We start from the raw sequence: 18,461 nt of genomic DNA on the forward strand, positions 1-18,461 counted from the left end.
ACCACGAGAAATTTGATTTCAACTCGAAATCGATTAATGAAAGCTTTAAAGGAAGATTAACTTACCTTTCAATTCGTTTTTCCTGATGTTTCTCTTCGATTTCTTTGGTTAATTATCAGACTAAACAAATCATCTGCATCTTCCGTAAGATCTATCTTTTGATCAGATTCAATCGATCTTTGACATAAATGAAACTACAGAGGCATAAAAGGAGAAGATGCAATCAATCGTTGTTGTTGCAGTCGAAGATTTGATGAAGACGAAGAAGATTTGATGCAGTCGAAAATGAATCTAAGGAACCCTAGAAACCATTGTTCTACAACAGAGAGAGATAAAGATGAAAGAGAAAGAGAATAGAGAAATGAAAAGAAGCTTCTGGGATTCCCTTGTATAAATACTAAAGGGCAATGTTGCCATTATTAAAGTTCGGAATAATTAATTATGGGCCTGATCTAAAGATAATTTGATTTTTCGGGCCTAGTAATATCATTTTATGAAAGTGTGGAGTTGAGGGTGGAGGATCCATTTTATGGGGCTTCTATATGTTTGAACCCATATAGTAGGGGGTTCTAGTATTTTTCACGTTTCGATATTCCTTTTTCCATTTTAAGTAAAAAGAATTGTTATCGAATTCAATGTAAATCAATCTCACTCACGGGTTCTCTAAGCGTTTCTATTCTCAATGAAATAAATCTCGCAAATTCAAGGATGAAAAACAGGTTACTCATTCCACTCCTCTTTTTTGGGTTGATTCAGATTGTTGTTCTTTCTTATACTAAATTTCACGGTTTGATCTATTCTGATATTTTCCCGAAAATTATAATTTGATTTTCTTTGGGTTTCTCGATTCTTGATGCAGAAAAGAGGTTCATCTAATACTAAAACGTCGTCGTCACCTTTCAGGTATATAATGCAACTTTCCACAGTCACTGAATGTTCGTCTCTCTTAAGTCCCGTTCTTTTGGTTCATTATGTTCGTCTCTCCTTCTCTCTTAAGTCCCGTTCTTTTGGTTCATTTTTACAATTGTTTTAAAATCACTCCGTGTATGTACGACTAAATTCCTTAATTTTGTGTATTTTGGATTTTTCCAGCCGATTCAAAACAACCAATGGATCCAATTTTGTTAGGTGCAAACCCAATGGAAGGATTTTCTTTGTATGTAAGTTGTAATTTAACGTGTAGTTATTATGATTGTCTTTTTGATTTTTGGATGTCAATGGTGATGCTAACTAAAAAATAATTTTCCCTTTAACTGTTTGTGAAAATGCTTGGAAAAAAATATTTTTTACATGTCAGATTTTGTAAAAGTGGAAAATTGTTGTGTTTCAATCTACAATAGTTAGTTGAGGCCTCATATATTTTACGAGAAAATTGCTTTTTGGATGATGAAAAAAATGAGTGGACCTAAACTTCATGGTCTTCTTCTTCCTGTTGTGTCGAGGAAGAATTTGTAGTTGCAGTCTCTTTTCTCAAATCCCCAACATTATCATGATCATAGGAACTTTTTCTTTTGAGATTTGAGAACTGCATTTGTGTGTAAATTCATCGAATTTAGTAAAAATCTTTGTAAAATGGAACAGTTTTTGATCAATCGTGAGGATTTTACCTATGATTGGTGAAACTTGGGTTGATGACCTTAGAGGGCAATTGTAATTTTAGGGTTTTGTTTTCGCAGGTAGGATAATTTTTGAATGCAGCTGAAAGGAATACAATTTGGGTTCAGGGGTTTAGAACTGGGGACTATTATGTTAGGTTTTTTTCAAGACATTTGATGAATATAGAGGGAGCAGCAAAGAATTGGTTCTGGGGTTGGTGATGATGCAGAGTAGTACCCCAGATAGTGGTGGTGATTATGTTGTGAAACTTGAACAAGTTCCACGTTGGAATGATGCAGAACAGAGGTTATCTTTGGCAATTCAGGATGATGATTCTTCTCCGTTGTATCTTGCTTTTTGGGTCATTAATAAGTTTTCTTAGAGAATTTACTTATTGCAGAGGACACAGGGTTTTGCTTTATCTGTTCAACATCCATATATCTGTTTGCTTATGGCTCCTTCCTAAGTTAAGATGATTTGCACATCCAAAGAATTGCACTTTGATTGTGGGTTTATGTTTTCGTGGATGTTTATGCTCGCATCCACTTTGTATTAAAGAGTATCATAACGAGCATTATTTAACTAATATTGAGAAGTTGATGTTGCAAATAGTTTCATGGTTAAGAGTAATGTATCAAGATGAGAACATTGAGAAGGTAAACATTTTTTACAGTATTTTTTATAATTTCTTTGATAGATGTAAGCAGTTAGTAAATATCAAGGGTCGAAACCACCGCTAACCATTGTTGCTATGATAGGATTTTGATGAAGAAGAGAGGTGCATGCTAATGTACGTAGAGGTACTGAGTTTGTCCTAATCAGAGTCTCAAAATCATTGTTGCACAATCTTCTTATCCTTGGATGCAATGATATTCTGTCTGTAGGTTGAGTTTCTTTCAACACTCAATATGTATTAAATTTACACTTTTCTTTATGATGAAATTATAGTGGATACTACATGAATTTGGGCATCCAGAGTGCTAAGAATTGATTTAGATCCAAAGATGAATCCATCACTTGGTCGTTTCTTGAATGTGTCATATTAAGTATTTCGGGTAATCATATAATTTAATGTAACTCTTCACTAGACATTGTTTTTATCAAGGTAGCATGCGATAAGTTTTGTGCATTTTGTGATAAAATTGTGCATTTAGATGACTACATATTATATGAATCTTTGCCCAGTTCAGTCGTTATTCATGATAATTCTGAAATGCCATTACACTCTTACATTTGTATTCTCTAAATATCAAGGTAACTTTATTTGTTTATTTTTTAGGATCTCCGATCAATTAGCTGATCTATTTCTCGAAGCACGGGGAACATTAGGTACGAGATAAGTGACTCTGGAAGAGAGATTGGTCCGGGGTTGTTAAAAATAGGAGGAGTTAGTCTGTCGTTGGTGGAAGAAAACGATGCAGATTGGTTATCTTGCTAAAGATAAGAACACCGGATAAATCATTTTGGGAAAATTAGATTAAGCGTAATTCGTATAACATTCCCCCCCCCCCCCCCCCCCCCCCCGGTGCTTAGTTGATAATGCATGATTTCCAACTTAATTAGTTTGTAAGTTGAGTTTACTGCTAACATCTGAAGTAATGAACCTCAATCTAAGTCCTGAATTTCTGGTAAGTGGACTTGGAACTGTTTTTGGCCTGAAGAGTATCCAGCGGTTTGTTTGCCTAGGGGATTTCACAGTATCTTGAAGCTTTTTTTTTTTTTTTTTTTTTTTTTTTTTTTTTTTTGTGTATTATCACAAATGGCCAAAGCTCCAAAAGATCAATCTCCAAAAGCTAGGTGCTGTAGTTCTCAAAATCAGACAAAAAGTATCGTTGATTAGTAATGTCTTTGGCCAAAAATAAGGGCAGACCAACGAAATACTGAGAGAGACGAACTCTACGGATAATAGTATCTATGTTTCACTCCATTATACCAGAGCAACTTACTGGAGCCGGTACAATCTAATGACGCATAGTCTAAGATGAACCTAATGTTAACAAAACGAATAATGTGGTGTATGTGGAATTAATGTCAAAAGGTTTGCGCATAGGGGCCTTCAATATCATCCGGAGGAATTCCATATTATAGTTAGAGAGAACAATAACTTCAAGTGTGTTTTGACGAAGAGATATTCACCTTCCTGAGCTCACTTACCTTCTTCGTAGGTCGACATATGAAAATATTACAAATCCTTTAATGGAGCTGACCAACCTCACGAAACATATGTAGGGAAACTGAGATCCAGAGAAGAGCCAGCTTAAAACAAACAATAATTTATTCTGTGCACGACATAAGAGATGGACAGTGGAAAAAGAAGAGTGTGGGCCTTGCATCTAACCGTCTACATTTACAAGGCTGCTAACGGGGGACCGAATTCCCGGGATGTACCGTTTTAAATAAAACAAAACAATTTTTTATATAAAACAAAATAATTTTTGTCTTGAGTTTGGTACACCCCATAATCCGGTCACCCCATTAGCAATTTTATACATTTCCATCATTTATTTTGAGTTTTGTGTATTGGTGAATAGTTTATTGAAATTAGGAATGATTTATTGGTGAAGGCAGGATTTCAACTTTCCAGATATGAGTTCCTAGAATAATTAGGAATTATTGTAATTAAACAGAATAACGATAGTGCGTCATAACATTCAGTGCCGCCAACTGGCCGTAGGCGTCTATAAAAAAGAATTCAGATAGTGCGTCTTAACAGCCAGTGCCACCAAATAAGGAGGCGTCTACAAAGAATTCAGCCATGTCAACAAGTAAAATATTGAATCCGAAGTATAAACTTGAGGCATACCAACTGAGAAAGACATATTAGTATATTACCATTGACAGTAAATGGTCATATGAGCCCATTACCATATGTTTAGCCTGCGCAAGACTATAAGAACTGTGCAAGACTAGAAGCTCTCTAATTAAAACGTGTTAATGGTTGAGTCTATTGGAATAGATAAATTAGTCTCCCACAAAAAAAACTTATTTTATGCATCAAATCACGAATATATGAGCAATAGGGCAATTTCAAGCGGGTCATATCCTAGTTGAAAGTAAAATAAAATAAAATCAATCACAACCCCTGTACGACTGTATCTGGAGATGGGGAAAGACGCAAAGTTGATTGAGAAAATGGGCGCAGTAAAAACATCCGACATGGGCTTGGACCTAAGACTGGGGAAGAAAAGCTGCTTGAAGAGCCGTGCATATAACTTTGAAGAACAATTACAAAAGCTGCTGCTGATTTTTTTTTTTTTTTCCTTTTGAAAAGATAACAAGGATTATCATTGAAAATAGCTGAATCAGCTAAGGACTACATAGACTACTTTCAAGACCCAATCTACTGCTAACAGGAGTAAGGAGATTTTCACTCCAAGCGTTGCTACAATTATTATTTCTGGCATTTAACAAGTCTGTCAGCAACTTGATTACCATTTCTATGCCTAAAACACACAGACACATTACCTAGACAATCAACCAAAGATTTGCAATCTAAAATAACATTATGATCTTCCCACCTGGTGCACAGGCAAGTCCCTCAACGCTCTCAACAGCCTTCTTAATTATTCTCCCCTTCAATGATAACCTTTTGAAGCTGAAGTTGCACTGCCCATTAGAGGGCTGTTAACATCACCAACGCTTCACCTTGTTCAGCATCTCCAAAAGCTACTGAATATACAATTCTCGTTTAAGGGCGTCTAACTTGGTAAGTGTAGCAGGCGTAAATTAACGTTGAATATGTATGAGTGGCTGAACTCGTCCAATCAAAAGAAATGCAAATTGCTCGTCCTACTCTAATCATTCAAAGCTAGTGAATGTGGAACTTCTCTCTTAGTAACAGAACAGCATCACCCCCTTGGCAGATGTAATGTTGTCTAGTAGTGTTTCCTTGATCAAACTCAGCAACTTAAAATCCTAGACCCCTTGCAGTGCCAAAGCTCTCTTTTTTCCACGATTTTTTTCTGCATATACTTCTGTGACTCGGCAATTTTATAAGCAAATTGAGTTATCACATTCTCCACTAAAATGAACTAAAACTTCAGACCATGTTTCAATTCCCACACTGCCAACATATTCCACAATTAAATGTTGGTATAATGTATCATCTGACAAAGTTAGAATGCCAGCATCCTTTGTAAGATAAAAGTAGGGGGGAATACCATATCAGGTAGGGACTAGGTGCTGAGGCCAGAGAAAAATAACTTTGTTTTTAAGGATTCAAATCAGAAGTTGGTTGTTTCAGAAGAATGAAACTTTCAACTTTTTATTCTTTATGAAGCATAACATCAAAACTAGATTTGCTCGGGATATTTCTTCAATGCAGGCTACAGCCACCAACAGAAAAACTGGTAAACATCAAGTACACAACAATTGATTTACAAGAGAAGAACTAAAACATACATGCCTGTTAGTGCCTTAAATAAGCACCAGAGTACGAGCCATCACGTTTAACTTTGATGAGCAGCATTTTCTTCGAAAACTGACTAATCATTGCCTGTAGGCTGTATCTGCTAAACAATCACGAAATGAAACCATTATAACCACCTGTATTGATATATTCCTTCTAACTGTTGTTATTCTGCTAATCATTGCTTTTTGTCTCCAAACTTGATTCCATTGTCATCGTATTTTCTTCTCCTAGAGCTTTCAATGAAACTAAAGTATTCATGTGAGCGGATGGTGATCCGAGAATTATTCTATCGAAACCCATAAACCCCTCTAGACATGAAGATTCCAAGTCATAACAGTAGAAATATGGATGTGCGGTATGAGTATCATAACAAAGAACTGAACCACTCCTTGTAAAGGCAAATGGTATCTTTCCAACAAAGCTGAACTCTTTACTCCACCAAGTCATTGACTTGTAATCTACCTCACCTTGACCATTTTCCTTCTTCAGTAACCATATATCAACAGTCCCAGCCATATCCCCATGATGACTACAAATACTCACCCAATACCCCAACTCGAAGATCTAATAATATCCTCAAAAATGACAAATTCGATATTGGGGGTAGTGGAGTATCACAGAACTTCTCGTCAGCTAGATTGAAGGTCACAATTGCTTGTTTGCCAGCATCCACCCAGTGAAGAGCTCCATTTGCAAAGACACCTAGTCGATCAAGAAATGATCCTGGCCTCCCTTTGAACTTCCCAACATTTCTCCATCCATCACTACCAAGAGTGTATACCTCCACTTCTGCAGAATTTGGTAGGTTGATACTGATAACTTTATATTCATTTGTAACAGGATGGTAACCAAATCCGGTCAATAGACACTGTTTCCAACCGGTAACATTTTCTTTTTCTAGTTTTGGAAGAGTAACATACTCTTTGGTGATTGGATTGCAAATAACAATCAAGCTTTCATGGTTAAGACAGATCAGACCATTACAAGATCCAACAATACTGTAAGACCTCAATTCAGGGGTTAAATCGATCCTTCTAATAGATGGTGAAAGATTCTCCTCATTATAACTAAACCAGTAACATTCACTAGAATTTATTCTTGGTTTATCAGCATTGAAAATAACATTGATTGACTTACCAGAATCATTATGAAGAAGATGATCTAAATGCTGCTGAGAGAAGGATGAATGACAAACAAGGTTTCTCCACGGTTTGCATACCAATTTGCACTCTAAAACTGACTCTGTAGGTAGGCGACTTAAAATGTCTAGCTTGATCTCTAATGGCAGAATTCTAAGGTGCTCCATCAACAAGGATTTACAGAGAGGATGGTGTCGATAGGAAAATCTAGGGCTTACAGAGAGTAGTTGTGGTGGATACTGAAGAGTAAAGTTAGAAAATGGAAGGGGGTTTTGCTTTGGTTTATGCGTGGGTTAGTGGGTATATGGGAACAGACCTGGATGGTAGAATATTTGAATATGCGAGAATCATGGCTTTGGCCTTTGGGGTGTCTGTTCGGACCAACTATGCTCGGCAACTGGCTGTGGACGGACCAGCTTGGTCACTCTAGAAAGTATTTTAACTTGGAGAATAGCTTTACAGGAATTTCTAAAGAATTTTGCTACAGCTTGGTCACTCTAGAAAGTATGTTAAGTTTACAACAAGCTGCTGCGTCTCACGCTGAAATTTTGCCAAAGAATTTCTGAGACCAATTTATTCAGAAATCAATAAACTGAATAAAGAGACCAATTTAGGTCCACTGAAAGATAAAACAGGTTACAATTTCAATTTTTTTTGGTCTGATCCTTTATTCTTTTCTTCTTCTTTTTTACATTGCTGCAGAATAGTCGGACCCATTTCCTAGCTCATATATTTCATTCTCTTCTGAAGTTACGAAGTTTTCAATAATGTCAACAAAGATGACACTGAAAAATGAAAGAAGAAATGAGCAAAACATCAAGGGTCTCCAAAATATGGGCAACCAACACAACAGTGTTATTGGTATGGAAATGCTGACTGGAAACATCCAACTGCATATTGGGTGGGTGGGAGGTCTACTTGCTTCTTGGAAACGATCCTCCTGCAATAACCATTGGTCTATGTCGATAGTATTGTGCTCCATACGCTACAGTCGATGCCGCTGTTGTTGCCGCTACCAGCCAACTGTTGGGAGAAATACGAGTATATTTTAAAATGTGAATAAGTTAAAGAGCATGAACAGATACGGCAGCAAAAACCTACCTCAAGTATTTGATGTACTCTTCAGTTTCTAAGGTGCCAAATTCTGGTTGTAGAAGAGCAGCAGCAACTAAAACCAGTTGGAACACTGTGTTAACCTGTTGGCACAAAATGCAGAAGAGAAAAAAAATCAATTTAGCAACTCGGTAAACCAGAGACCGCAACTTGCTAAATAATGATAACTCTTTAGGACCCGAAGAAACATGCCGTTCATGTGCTCGAGGAATTATAGCACATTGAACCAGTCTTCAATATTATGTTAAGATTCCCAATTTCCTAGTACCACACCTCTCTCTCTCTCTCTTATCTGATGTGCAATGTGCAAACAGTCTGATTGTGAATTCTACAAAAAAATAAAAAATAAAGAAAGAAATTGAAGCTTACCTTGCTCAGAAAGAGGGGTTCCATCTTCCGCCTATGAGTCCCATCGAGGTTGGTGAACTCAGTCCAACTTTTCCACTGACAATGAACGGAATTTTTATTTATGTATGTAAAAAACAAAAGACAAGAAACAAGCAACCGTTCAGCCATGACAAGTCTCACCTGCCAACCCAAGGTAGTTGCTCTTTGGTAGAGTGCACCACCTACAAGACCAACATCCCGGAACAGAACAAGTCCAACAAGCCAAGCTTCATAAAGGAAAACGTAAAGCAGTCAAGGCTTACACCCAAATCACGCATAATTCCCCATCTATCTATTAATCCTATGAATCAAGATTACGCAGTCAAGGTTTTCCATTAAGCTCGCAAATAGTGTTTACCCTCTCCGAACGCCATTATGAATCGTTTCTAGTTGTCACAACTATTAAACGCGATAAGTTGGAAACATATGATATATTAAGGAAAAGTCAAGCTGACTGCTGAACAATACTAAGGCAGATCTTAATTCTTACATTAAAATACTGTTAAGTTAAGAAAATAGACAAATACTAACAGGGTAAAAGATCCATTTTCACCATTGCCACAGCTACAGAGCCAATAAGTACCTATAAAAACCGTATAATGACATTTAAACAAATTAACTCTAAAATTGAAGGTACTAGAAGATTTACATGTTTCTGTACTCAAGCTACAACATCAGAACATAAAAATTTTACAACTAACCTTGTCAGCAAGGGGATCAAGGTATGATCCTACCACTGAATTAATCCCCATTTTCCTTGCCACATAACCATCTAACTACAAAAAGAAATTATAATGGCAGGTCAGAGTCCCTAATTTCTGCATCCTAAACCTGTAATCCTGTAAATAGATGCATAATCCATACCCAGTCAGTTGCTCCAGAACCGGCCAATCCCACAAAGGCAGACAAATACCATTCATTCATAATCATCCTGCAAAGAACCAAACACTCAGAAACTTAAATAAAAAATAAATAAATCAGATATCAACACTCACACCAACAGTTACAGTATGAATGTATGAACATACCAGCCTAGAAAAGGACCAGAAATTAATCTACTCATCGAGATCATATTCGGCAAATTAACAAAACCCTCGTTAGTATCAACATTGGTACTCGATTCCTTCTGGTCAATCGCGTCGACTAACCTAGGAACAGAAGCAGTTGATTCAACCCCTAATTCACTACTACAACTACTACCACCACTCTTCTTCTCAAGCAAATTCAAATCCAAAGATTCTTCGGTCTTTTTCCGATGAACAGCTTCTCCATGTAAAAACAAAAGCATGGCAGACTGTAATGGCGAAGACGATATATACATAGGGTCTGAGAATTGAAAACATCTTGAGAACGGAGAAAGAAATCTAGAGTTAGAAGAAAAGTTTGATGAAATTGGAGGAGTAGTACATGGAGAATGAAACACAGTTGAAGAAGATGAACATAGATTCTGTAAAGATCTAGATTTAGGGTTCTTGATTATAGTTCGAAGCAATCTATAACCCGCCAATACTGAAATCCCATCACCGATTATTAGGTTTTGACGAGTTACCGTTTTCTTATGTTTCGATGACACGTACGATATAACTGACACGTCACACAAGGGTTTATCAACCTAATTATCGGTTCTAGACTGCCGACCGAGAAAGTTGAGAATAACGGCTATAGAGAGGAACTGAAAAAACAAAATACCAATAATTTGCTAAGTATAGAACAATGGCTGTGAGAAATCCATGTCCGGATTCAATGCGGGGTTCCCGGAAAAATATCAAGAAACAAAAGAAAAACACATACTGGATTTTTTTTCTTCAGAAAACCAGAAACTTTTTTTCTTAAGTTTCGTGGTTTCTCATCAAAACTGGAACAATTTTTTGTTCATTTAATGATCTGGGGGTTTAGTGTTGTTTAGTTTTATTTTATTATGATTTTTTTCTGAGTAAAGGAATTTTATAGATCATTTATTTAGAGAAAAAGAGAGATGGGTTGCTTTTCTTGTTGTTTAACAGCTGATGATGGTGGTGGTGATGAAAGTAGGTTTTCATTAAAGAAGAGCAGCAAAAAAAGTCACAATGCATCAACTCTGGAGGCTATTGTTAAAAACATGTCCCTGAAATCTGGTATGGATATTGATAATTGCTTATGATATTTTCTGGCCAAGTGCAATTCCTGCAGCTTCTTTTTTTTAACCAATTTTCATCTTTTTAAATGTTTTCTTTGTTGCAAATCTATGATATTCCCATGGTTTTGATGTTTGTATTTTACTCTATAAGAGGCTTAAAAGTAGAACGATTGAGCCGGTCCTGCCGCGCAAGTATATTGCATTACCTTCATCAAGATTTTTCCTATAATTCTATCCCATTGGGCATTTATCAATGAGTGGCTTCTGTTTTTCTATGACTCTTGGTTCCATGAACCAAGCTTGCGGCTCCACACAAGACGAAAAAATTATTTAAGAACAAAATCCACCCACATCAATATATGACTCAGAATAATTTGAAATGTTATCGGATGTAAGCGAGTATAGTCACCCTCAATCACCTAATCCTATAGGATGACAAAAGACATAAAACTTATTGAAGTAGCGAATAGCGAAATTTGATTAAACACACAGCTAGACTTGACACATCCATGTTTTTTCGCAAGTATAAAATTTTAATTTGTACCTGTAAAGATCTTTTTCCTTTTTTTTGGTAGTTCCGATATGCTTTAGTCCGCTTCATAGTGAACCTTCATGACATCGTTATATCTAGTCACCCTTCACGCGTTCCGACGCCAAGGATTTGGATCTATACTGGTCTGTTTCAAGCATTTTCTGCTTCAGACTTGTGATGCTTCAAAAGTTCCTTAAATGTTTTGTTATCATTGTAAAACGACACTTTGGCTTAGAACTCAAGTTCAAGTTTTATTTATTTTGTTGTTTTTCTTTTGCACTTTCATTGAACCTTTTTCTAACCTTGCAGACAGCAGCAGGCATAGGATAATAGCTGCGGAGTTGCAAAAAATTGGGAACGGCAATGCTAACGCCACTAAAACTTTCACGTTCAAGGAGTTGGCAAATGCTACTAAGAACTTCAAAACAGAATGTCTAGTGGGTGAAGGAGGTTTCGGAAGGGTGTATAAAGGATTTATTGAAAGCACAAACCAAGTATGTTTTCACTTCCTTATGGTCTTGTGTTATTCATCAAGTTTATATACAGTGTAGAAATTTACAGTTCACTCCTTAATTAGATTGCTTACTGATTTTGTTTCATTTAGCTCAGGTTGTGGCAGTAAAACAACTTGATAGAAATGGGTTGCAAGGAAACCGGGAATTTTTGGTGGAAGTTTTGATGTTGAGTCTTGTTCACCATCCAAATCTTGTTAATTTGGTCGGGTATTGTGCTGATGGAGATCAAAGGATTTTAGTGTACGAGTACATGCCATTGGGATCTTTGGAGGACCATCTTCTTGGTATTTTCAACAAACTTTTGTACACCTGTTGCAAACCTCTAGTTCAGCACAAGTGGCTTGATATGCTTTGAACTGCTTTTCATGTGAACTACTGCTATGCTTTGCAGATTTACCTCCCACTAAGAAGGCGTTAGATTGGAATACCAGGATGAAGATAGCTCAAGGCGCAGCAAAAGGGCTTGAATATTTGCATGACGTAGCGAACCCCCCAGTCATATATCGTGATTTTAAAGCATCAAATATATTATTAGACGAGAATTTCAGTCCAAAACTCTCTGACTTTGGTCTTGCTAAACTTGGTCCAACTGGAGATAAGAGTCATGTCTCAACGAGAGTAATGGGAACCTACGGCTATTGTGCACCAGAGTATGCTTTGACGGGTCAATTAACAACCAAGTCTGATGTTTATAGTTTTGGAGTTGTGTTCTTAGAGATCATTACAGGACGAAGGGCTATCGATAATTCTAGACCAGCGAATGAACAAAATCTTGTTACTTGGGTAAGTTCAACGAAAGCTAAGTTGGTGTTAGTAAGTAATAGCTCATCTGAAGCGTGACTTGTATTCTAGACTTCGTTCCAACTGAGATGAGTCATATACACCTCCAAACACCTAATCTTTTCCTCAAGAAACACCCAGACAATACGAAATGTTTTTGTTCATCCTTCCGCAAATTTCTTGTTGTCTTGCTTATCAGCTTTTAACTTTGGCTCATTTTATGTAGGCACAACCACTATTTAAAGATCGGAGGAAGTTTACATTAATGGCTGATCCATTGCTTGAAGGGAATTACCCTATGAAGGGTTTATATCAAGCTCTTGCAATTGCAGCTATGTGTTTACAAGAAGAATCTACTACTAGACCTTTAATAAGTGATGTTGTAACAGCTCTTGAATACTTGGCTGCACCAAAACAGGAAGAAGAGGGAGGAGGAAGCTCACATCATACATCTAAATCTCATTCCTTCCAGAGTAATAACGACGGTGAAGATTCAGAAGATGATAATGGTAGTTCACAGAGTGGTGAAGATGACAAAGAAGAACATAAATGAGACACTGATCAAACCGTAGCTTTCGGGTATCGAGATCAGAGTGATAAACTGACTCCTGTTCCTACCAGCTCTACCAAATTGTGGATGTATACTTGTAACTAATGGTACAGAGTACTTTTGGAACTCAAATGTAATTATTTTCGCAGAGACTTAACGTGAGATGTGTTGCTTAAATTTCAGCACTGATGTATGAAGACAAATGTTCAAATTCATATCATATGTAGCAGACAAACTCAACTGGCTGTAATGTTTAACATAAGTAGCAGCGCTAATCTTTTCCTTCTGTTCTGTATCTTCTTTTTCCTGCCTTGCATAAGATTTTTGTAACAAATTCCCCAGATGCCAATTCCAGCCAAAATACCGAAAAACACAAGTTCAATTTGCTGGTTCCTTCCAACGATGGATGTATGTACGTGGTAGATCCAAGTGAACCCAAAAAAAAGGTGTAAAAACAGATAGAAGGCTAAATATATTACAGCAGAACAAATACACAACGTCACACAATAAGACCTAACGCAAAATGAAGGAAAAGAAAGAAAAAAAATCAAAGTTCCCAAATTGATGCTAATTGTGAAACCAGTTGATCAGGCATTGCACCTTCCCAGTCTTCAAGTATGTCAATTGACGAAGAAGCTTCTTGTAAATTCAACAGCAGCTCTCTCTTGGTCTCTGTAGAAATTCCCAGCACATCTGGACCACTCTCCATTACTAGATCGGCCACCTGAGAAACTCAAAGCAAACCCATCAAGAGAGGAAAGACATTTTATCTTTTCAAAAGCATTACACCAAAACCCAAATGTTAAATTGTGGAATTCATGCCATATAATTTTCTTGAGGGAATAACCTATGAAATATAAAGAAACCAGAAAGAGAAAAAATAGTACCTGCTGAATCCAGGATAAACCTAAGTCAAACAAGTTTGGTGTCAGGACAAACTGTCCTATGGCATGCAAAACGTCACTGGCTATTTCAGTAGAGAGCTGATCAAGTACAGGGCCTGATCTGTCCATAAGCTTTATGAGCAACTCATCATCTCCAGCAGACAAAAGTTCAGCATAAGCTGTATCCATGTCCCCCACATGAACTGCATCCATTGCATTGCCCCAAGCAGCCCAGATTGGATTTTCTTCCTGTGTTGCACCATCCTCTCCCATGGGTTCTCTATCTAATTCTCGGACGGCAATTCTTGGAGCAATTTGTGGTGCTATTCGTGGTGCTACCCCAGATGGTCCATTTTCTTCGCCAGCTACTCGAATGGCTTCAAGAGTTGCTTCATCCTTCGAAGCTTGCCAAACGCTTCTTGCAGAAGGCCCCTCGCCAAGCCTAAATTGTCCTATACCCTTCTCCCACCCCCTTCTGTTCCCAGCTTGATCAGAATCTTGTTCCTGTCTAGGTAACCGGCCGTCATTTGACACACTACCAAGAGCTCTTCTAGAACCCAAATGAAAGTTTCTTGATGTGTTGTAAGTTTCGGAGATGTCAGATCGCCAATGCGGGTCCCTTGACCTTGATCCTGTTGTATGATTACCATCAGAAGATAGGAACCCTCTTGAATAATCAGGAAGGTTGTTATACTTGCCTAAGGACCTGTTAGAGGATCCGTCCATTCCAGCCATAAAATTGCTACCTCTTTTGGCTGATGACAATGCTAATTCCCTTGCCATTTCTTCGACAACACTTTCAAGACCTCGTACTCTGTTCTCTAGAGTTATCATGCTATCATGAGATCCACCCATGAAGTCCTGCCATTTGAAAATCATACAAGTTAGTAAATAAGTTTCAAGATCAAAGTTCAACTACCTGTAAATAAAAGAAACAGACCTCCAACATGTTCATAAGATGAGCTTGTTGTCTTTCGAGCTGTAATAACTGCCTTTGAATGGCTAACCAATTTCCTTTGCTATCCATGAAGGATCCTTCAGTATGACCATCGGGTCTGGAGGAGCCATTATGAACAACAGATAAGTCCCTCCGATTGCTTTTTCCCACCCTATCATCAATGTCAGAAGCTCTCCCTCTGGGATCTTTTGCCCTAAATACTCTCTGTTCTGTCCACTTATCTCGTGCAAAATCATCAGCTCCTCTCTCATTCCTATGATATTTATCATTGTTAGATCTGTTAACATCATCAAACTCGCCATTCCCGTCATGACTTGTTCTTTCCCTAGGATCTGGATCATTTTGCTCTGAATCTTCTTCACCTTGAGAATCAGAAGAGTTAATACATCTGCGTGGTACCACCACTTCAACTGGCAAATCTCCTGAAACCCTTGTTTCAAGTTTCTGAAAAAATTCTGGGTTCAATTCTTTCTCAGTTAAGGCTGGTGCTTTTTTCTTCAATATCCCAACAGCTTTGTCTGATATGCAGTTAGGCTTGGCTTTGGAAAGAGAATCAGATGCGGGAGAAGTAGAAACTTCTGCATCCTTCGCCAATTCCTCTCTTCTGAAATCTGCAAATGTCTTCTTTTGGTTTGTCTTCTCCGCTGAGTTGGTACATTGTGAAATTTTTTTGTCTGTAATATCATTGGAAATACCAGATTAACCACCATGAAGAGAAATGATTATATATGTACACGTGCATGTGTGTGTGTGTGTGTATTGATCTTCATGTTTAAAACTGATCTGCATGCATACTAACCAGCATCCAAGTCATCAGAAGCTCCATTCTCTCCCTTTTCCCCAATTTTCTTCCACAATAATAATGCCTCTGCCATGCTCTCCCTTACGGGTTTCACCTGAACGAGACAACCACAATATCAAGAAACAATTCAAGCATTGGACATATTTTATTCACCAAACCATGCCCACGGAGGTTGGAGGTTATTTTTATATGTATGAGAGAAATGTTTGTGTTCCATCACAAATACGAAAGAATAGGCGAAACTCGGCCAGGATTAATACATCCACTAAGATACCTTATCAAAACGGCAGGCCTCAAGTACAGTTAGAGTGGAAGATGTATTTTTGGCAATCAAATGGCTTGAATGAGATGCTAAAGCACTCAATGTGTCAGCTGCTGCTTTACGTGTTGCCCAATCACTACTCTCGAGGCATTCATGAATGCTTTGGAGAAACATCGGCAAGCTTTGTGGCGCAATGGATCCTACCTGCAACAAACTCTTATTATAGAATTTTATTGACAAGGTGCAACAAATTTTCCCTGAAACTAATAGCTTTCTCCAAAAAGGTCATTAGAAACTATGAACAATATTCAAACAACTCAGTTAGGGTCGCATGTATTAAAACTAATGAAGTTACTGAAGCAAGAAACTAATAGCAATAATAACTTCTAATCAATGATGGCTACATTCATCATCCCTAAGAAAGCATATGCGTCAATTTTTCCGGTCCTTTTTCCCGTTCTACTTATGTTTTTTTTTGCACATTTGCCATTTTACTTTTGCTTCTCTAAAACATTGAATTCAATCAATGTATTGTTTAAGAGTGTAATTTCTGAATTGTACATCTTTTGCACTAGCTATAATGAGTGAAAAGCTGTATTCTCTTTATATCTACTAGAACTACCCATTTAACCAAATTCTTCGATTCCTAATATACAAAACCATAAATGTAATAAGAAGTGCTAACCTAATAATGTAAGCCTAAATCTAGATAAGTACAGAATAGAAATTTCAAAAAAGGAAAAACAATAATGAAAACATTGACAAATCTGAAAGTAATCCACATTGACCAAACCTGGGATAAACTTGCCACAAGAGGCAAGAGTGAAGCCTTAGCAAGAAAATTCTGACTGTTTAAGTACTTGCAAACTCTAGGGCAAAGCTTCTGAAATGCAGCAATTGGGGGATCAATAGCAGACTCAACCATTTTCGCCAAACAAGAGGCTGAACCAGCTTGAACTGTTTTTGTCTGATCATTCATAGCCTCAAATAAAGGCTTAACAAAAAACGAAAGGACAGAAACAAAATTACCATTATCATTATCTCCTCCTCTTAAATATTGAGAAGATAATGTTCCAATTGAATCACGACAAGATTCTCTAACACTTGAATCTGAATCTTTAAGTTTCTTAACAATGTGAGAAATGACTTTGGTAAGATGAGTTGATGCTGAATCTGGATGACAAGTACAAATCAGAGAAAGAAGACGTAATGATTCTTTCTTAACAGCAGGTTTAGGGTCATTAATGGAATCATAAAGACAATTGAAGAACCTTGGAATAGTATCAGTTGTAAGAGATTGAATGATTTTTTCCAAATCTTCAACTGCTATTTGATGAGTATCGCGGTCAGATAGTTTTGAGATTGATGTTAAGATTTTCTGTTTTAGTTCAATCATGGCGAAATGTGTAGATAGAGAAGATGGTGATCTTGTTGTTGATGTTAATACTGGTGACGATGATGGTGGTGGGGGTGGGGGTGGTGATGGGTTTGTGAATTTTGAAGCTTTTGATGATTTTAATGAAGTCATTTTTGAAAAAGTTACAGAAAACCTAGACAGAAAGACAAAAATGAAGAAGGGCTCTACAAAGATTCGGAGGGTTTTGGGGAGATTGACTGTTAGAGAAGAAACATTGAAGAAAAGTGAGATCTGATTATTGAATCTATCATTTGTTTGAGACTGAGAGCGAGTGAAGAGTATGAACGAAGACAAAAGCAAGTAAAGAAGTAAAACGAGTTATACCAGGGTGTGGATACCAGAAGTATCCAAAAGCAAAAGTCAAAAACAAATCACAAAACTTATTATTAACTTCTTATATTTTCAATTCTACTCCCTCCGTCACCAATATATATGCGGAGTTGTAAAAATTTGTAGTCCCATTAGATAGGCGGACTTTCAATTTCAAGATGGGTTTTTCACGTATTATCCTTAATTATTATAGGTAGTTATTATTATAATTAAGTTAATGTCTCTAATGTTATAAATTGTACAAAGGATGAAACAGGAAAGAGGATGGAAATGTAGGAAATCAAGAAAAAAATTTATTCTAAAAGAAACTCATTTTTCCGCCTATATATCGGGGACGGGGGAGTAGAAGTTAAAAAGCTACATCTCAATTTTTTTCGAGAAGTAGAAGTCGGAAACAAAATATTTTTGCTTCATAAAAAATTATTTTTTGTTGTAGGGCCTACGGCCCAACTGGTTAGCGGCCCAACTGGTGGAGCTTGTCCTGTCATATCCTATCCTGTTCAGTTTTCCGGTTTTGGGACGTGCACGAGTAAGTCTATACCAGTTCTGTCTATGTACGGCGGGAACCAAAGCTTGAGGTATGTAACTAATGGAACATCTATTGGGCTTATTTATTTGTTTTTGGAACATTCTTTTGTCTTAGATAAGTCCATATTATATAAAAGGGTC

General features: G+C 37.2%; 4 protein-coding genes and 1 long non-coding RNA gene across 8 annotated transcripts; 2 read left to right on the forward strand and 3 right to left on the reverse strand.

The window, feature by feature from the left end:
* Positions 1–594: 594 nt before the first annotated feature.
* On the forward strand, positions 595–3,097 carry LOC113348593. 3 transcript variants are annotated; one of them, XR_003359721.1, is made up of 6 exons: positions 595–719; positions 860–903; positions 1,093–1,160; positions 1,677–2,252; positions 2,355–2,396; positions 2,876–3,097. It is a non-coding gene; the product is annotated as an uncharacterized LOC113348593 (long non-coding RNA). The 3 variants fall into 3 exon arrangements; XR_003359722.1 differs by lacking the exon at positions 2,876–3,097 and having other exon boundaries at positions 2,355–2,629; XR_003359720.1 differs by lacking the exon at positions 2,876–3,097 and having other exon boundaries at positions 1,677–2,629.
* Positions 3,098–4,950: 1,853 nt separating this feature from the next.
* LOC113353766 (F-box protein At3g07870-like) lies at positions 4,951–7,420 on the reverse strand. The gene is made up of 2 exons (XM_026597263.1): positions 5,998–7,420; positions 4,951–5,921 (listed from the first exon to the last, which is right to left on the reverse strand). Exon 1 carries the CDS (start codon positions 7,311–7,313, stop codon positions 6,537–6,539), a length of 777 nt encoding a protein of 258 aa, XP_026453048.1. The 5' UTR covers positions 7,314–7,420; the 3' UTR covers positions 4,951–5,921; positions 5,998–6,536.
* Positions 7,421–7,694: 274 nt separating this feature from the next.
* Positions 7,695–10,239, reverse strand: LOC113353767 (cardiolipin synthase (CMP-forming), mitochondrial-like). The gene is made up of 8 exons (XM_026597264.1): positions 9,675–10,239; positions 9,511–9,577; positions 9,348–9,422; positions 9,178–9,229; positions 8,788–8,873; positions 8,629–8,703; positions 8,248–8,342; positions 7,695–8,169 (listed from the first exon to the last, which is right to left on the reverse strand). Exons 1-8 carry the CDS (start codon positions 9,965–9,967, stop codon positions 8,061–8,063), a joined length of 852 nt encoding a protein of 283 aa, XP_026453049.1. The 5' UTR covers positions 9,968–10,239; the 3' UTR covers positions 7,695–8,060.
* A 201-nt stretch (positions 10,240–10,440) lies between these two features.
* LOC113348596 (probable serine/threonine-protein kinase PBL23) lies at positions 10,441–13,425 on the forward strand. Its single transcript, XM_026592431.1, has 5 exons — positions 10,441–10,760; positions 11,604–11,788; positions 11,904–12,093; positions 12,201–12,592; positions 12,816–13,425. Exons 1-5 carry the CDS (start codon positions 10,622–10,624, stop codon positions 13,140–13,142), a joined length of 1,233 nt encoding a protein of 410 aa, XP_026448216.1. The 5' UTR covers positions 10,441–10,621; the 3' UTR covers positions 13,143–13,425.
* A 161-nt stretch (positions 13,426–13,586) lies between these two features.
* LOC113348595 (microtubule-associated protein TORTIFOLIA1-like) lies at positions 13,587–17,800 on the reverse strand. Of its 2 annotated transcripts, XM_026592430.1 has the most exons (7): positions 16,839–17,800; positions 16,058–16,249; positions 15,781–15,877; positions 14,964–15,655; positions 14,722–14,884; positions 14,027–14,655; positions 13,587–13,863 (listed from the first exon to the last, which is right to left on the reverse strand). In XM_026592430.1, the coding sequence occupies exons 1-7, from the start codon at positions 17,571–17,573 to the stop codon at positions 13,687–13,689; spliced, it is 2,685 nt and encodes an 894-aa protein (XP_026448215.1). In that variant the 5' UTR covers positions 17,574–17,800; the 3' UTR covers positions 13,587–13,686. The 2 variants fall into 2 exon arrangements, with proteins under 2 accessions (XP_026448215.1, XP_026448214.1); XM_026592429.1 differs by having other exon boundaries at positions 14,027–14,884.
* Between the last annotated feature and the right edge of the window lie 661 nt (positions 17,801–18,461).

This window comes from Papaver somniferum, chromosome 2 (genome assembly GCF_003573695.1).
Source record: "Papaver somniferum cultivar HN1 chromosome 2, ASM357369v1, whole genome shotgun sequence".
NCBI lineage: Eukaryota > Viridiplantae > Streptophyta > Magnoliopsida > Ranunculales > Papaveraceae > Papaver > Papaver somniferum.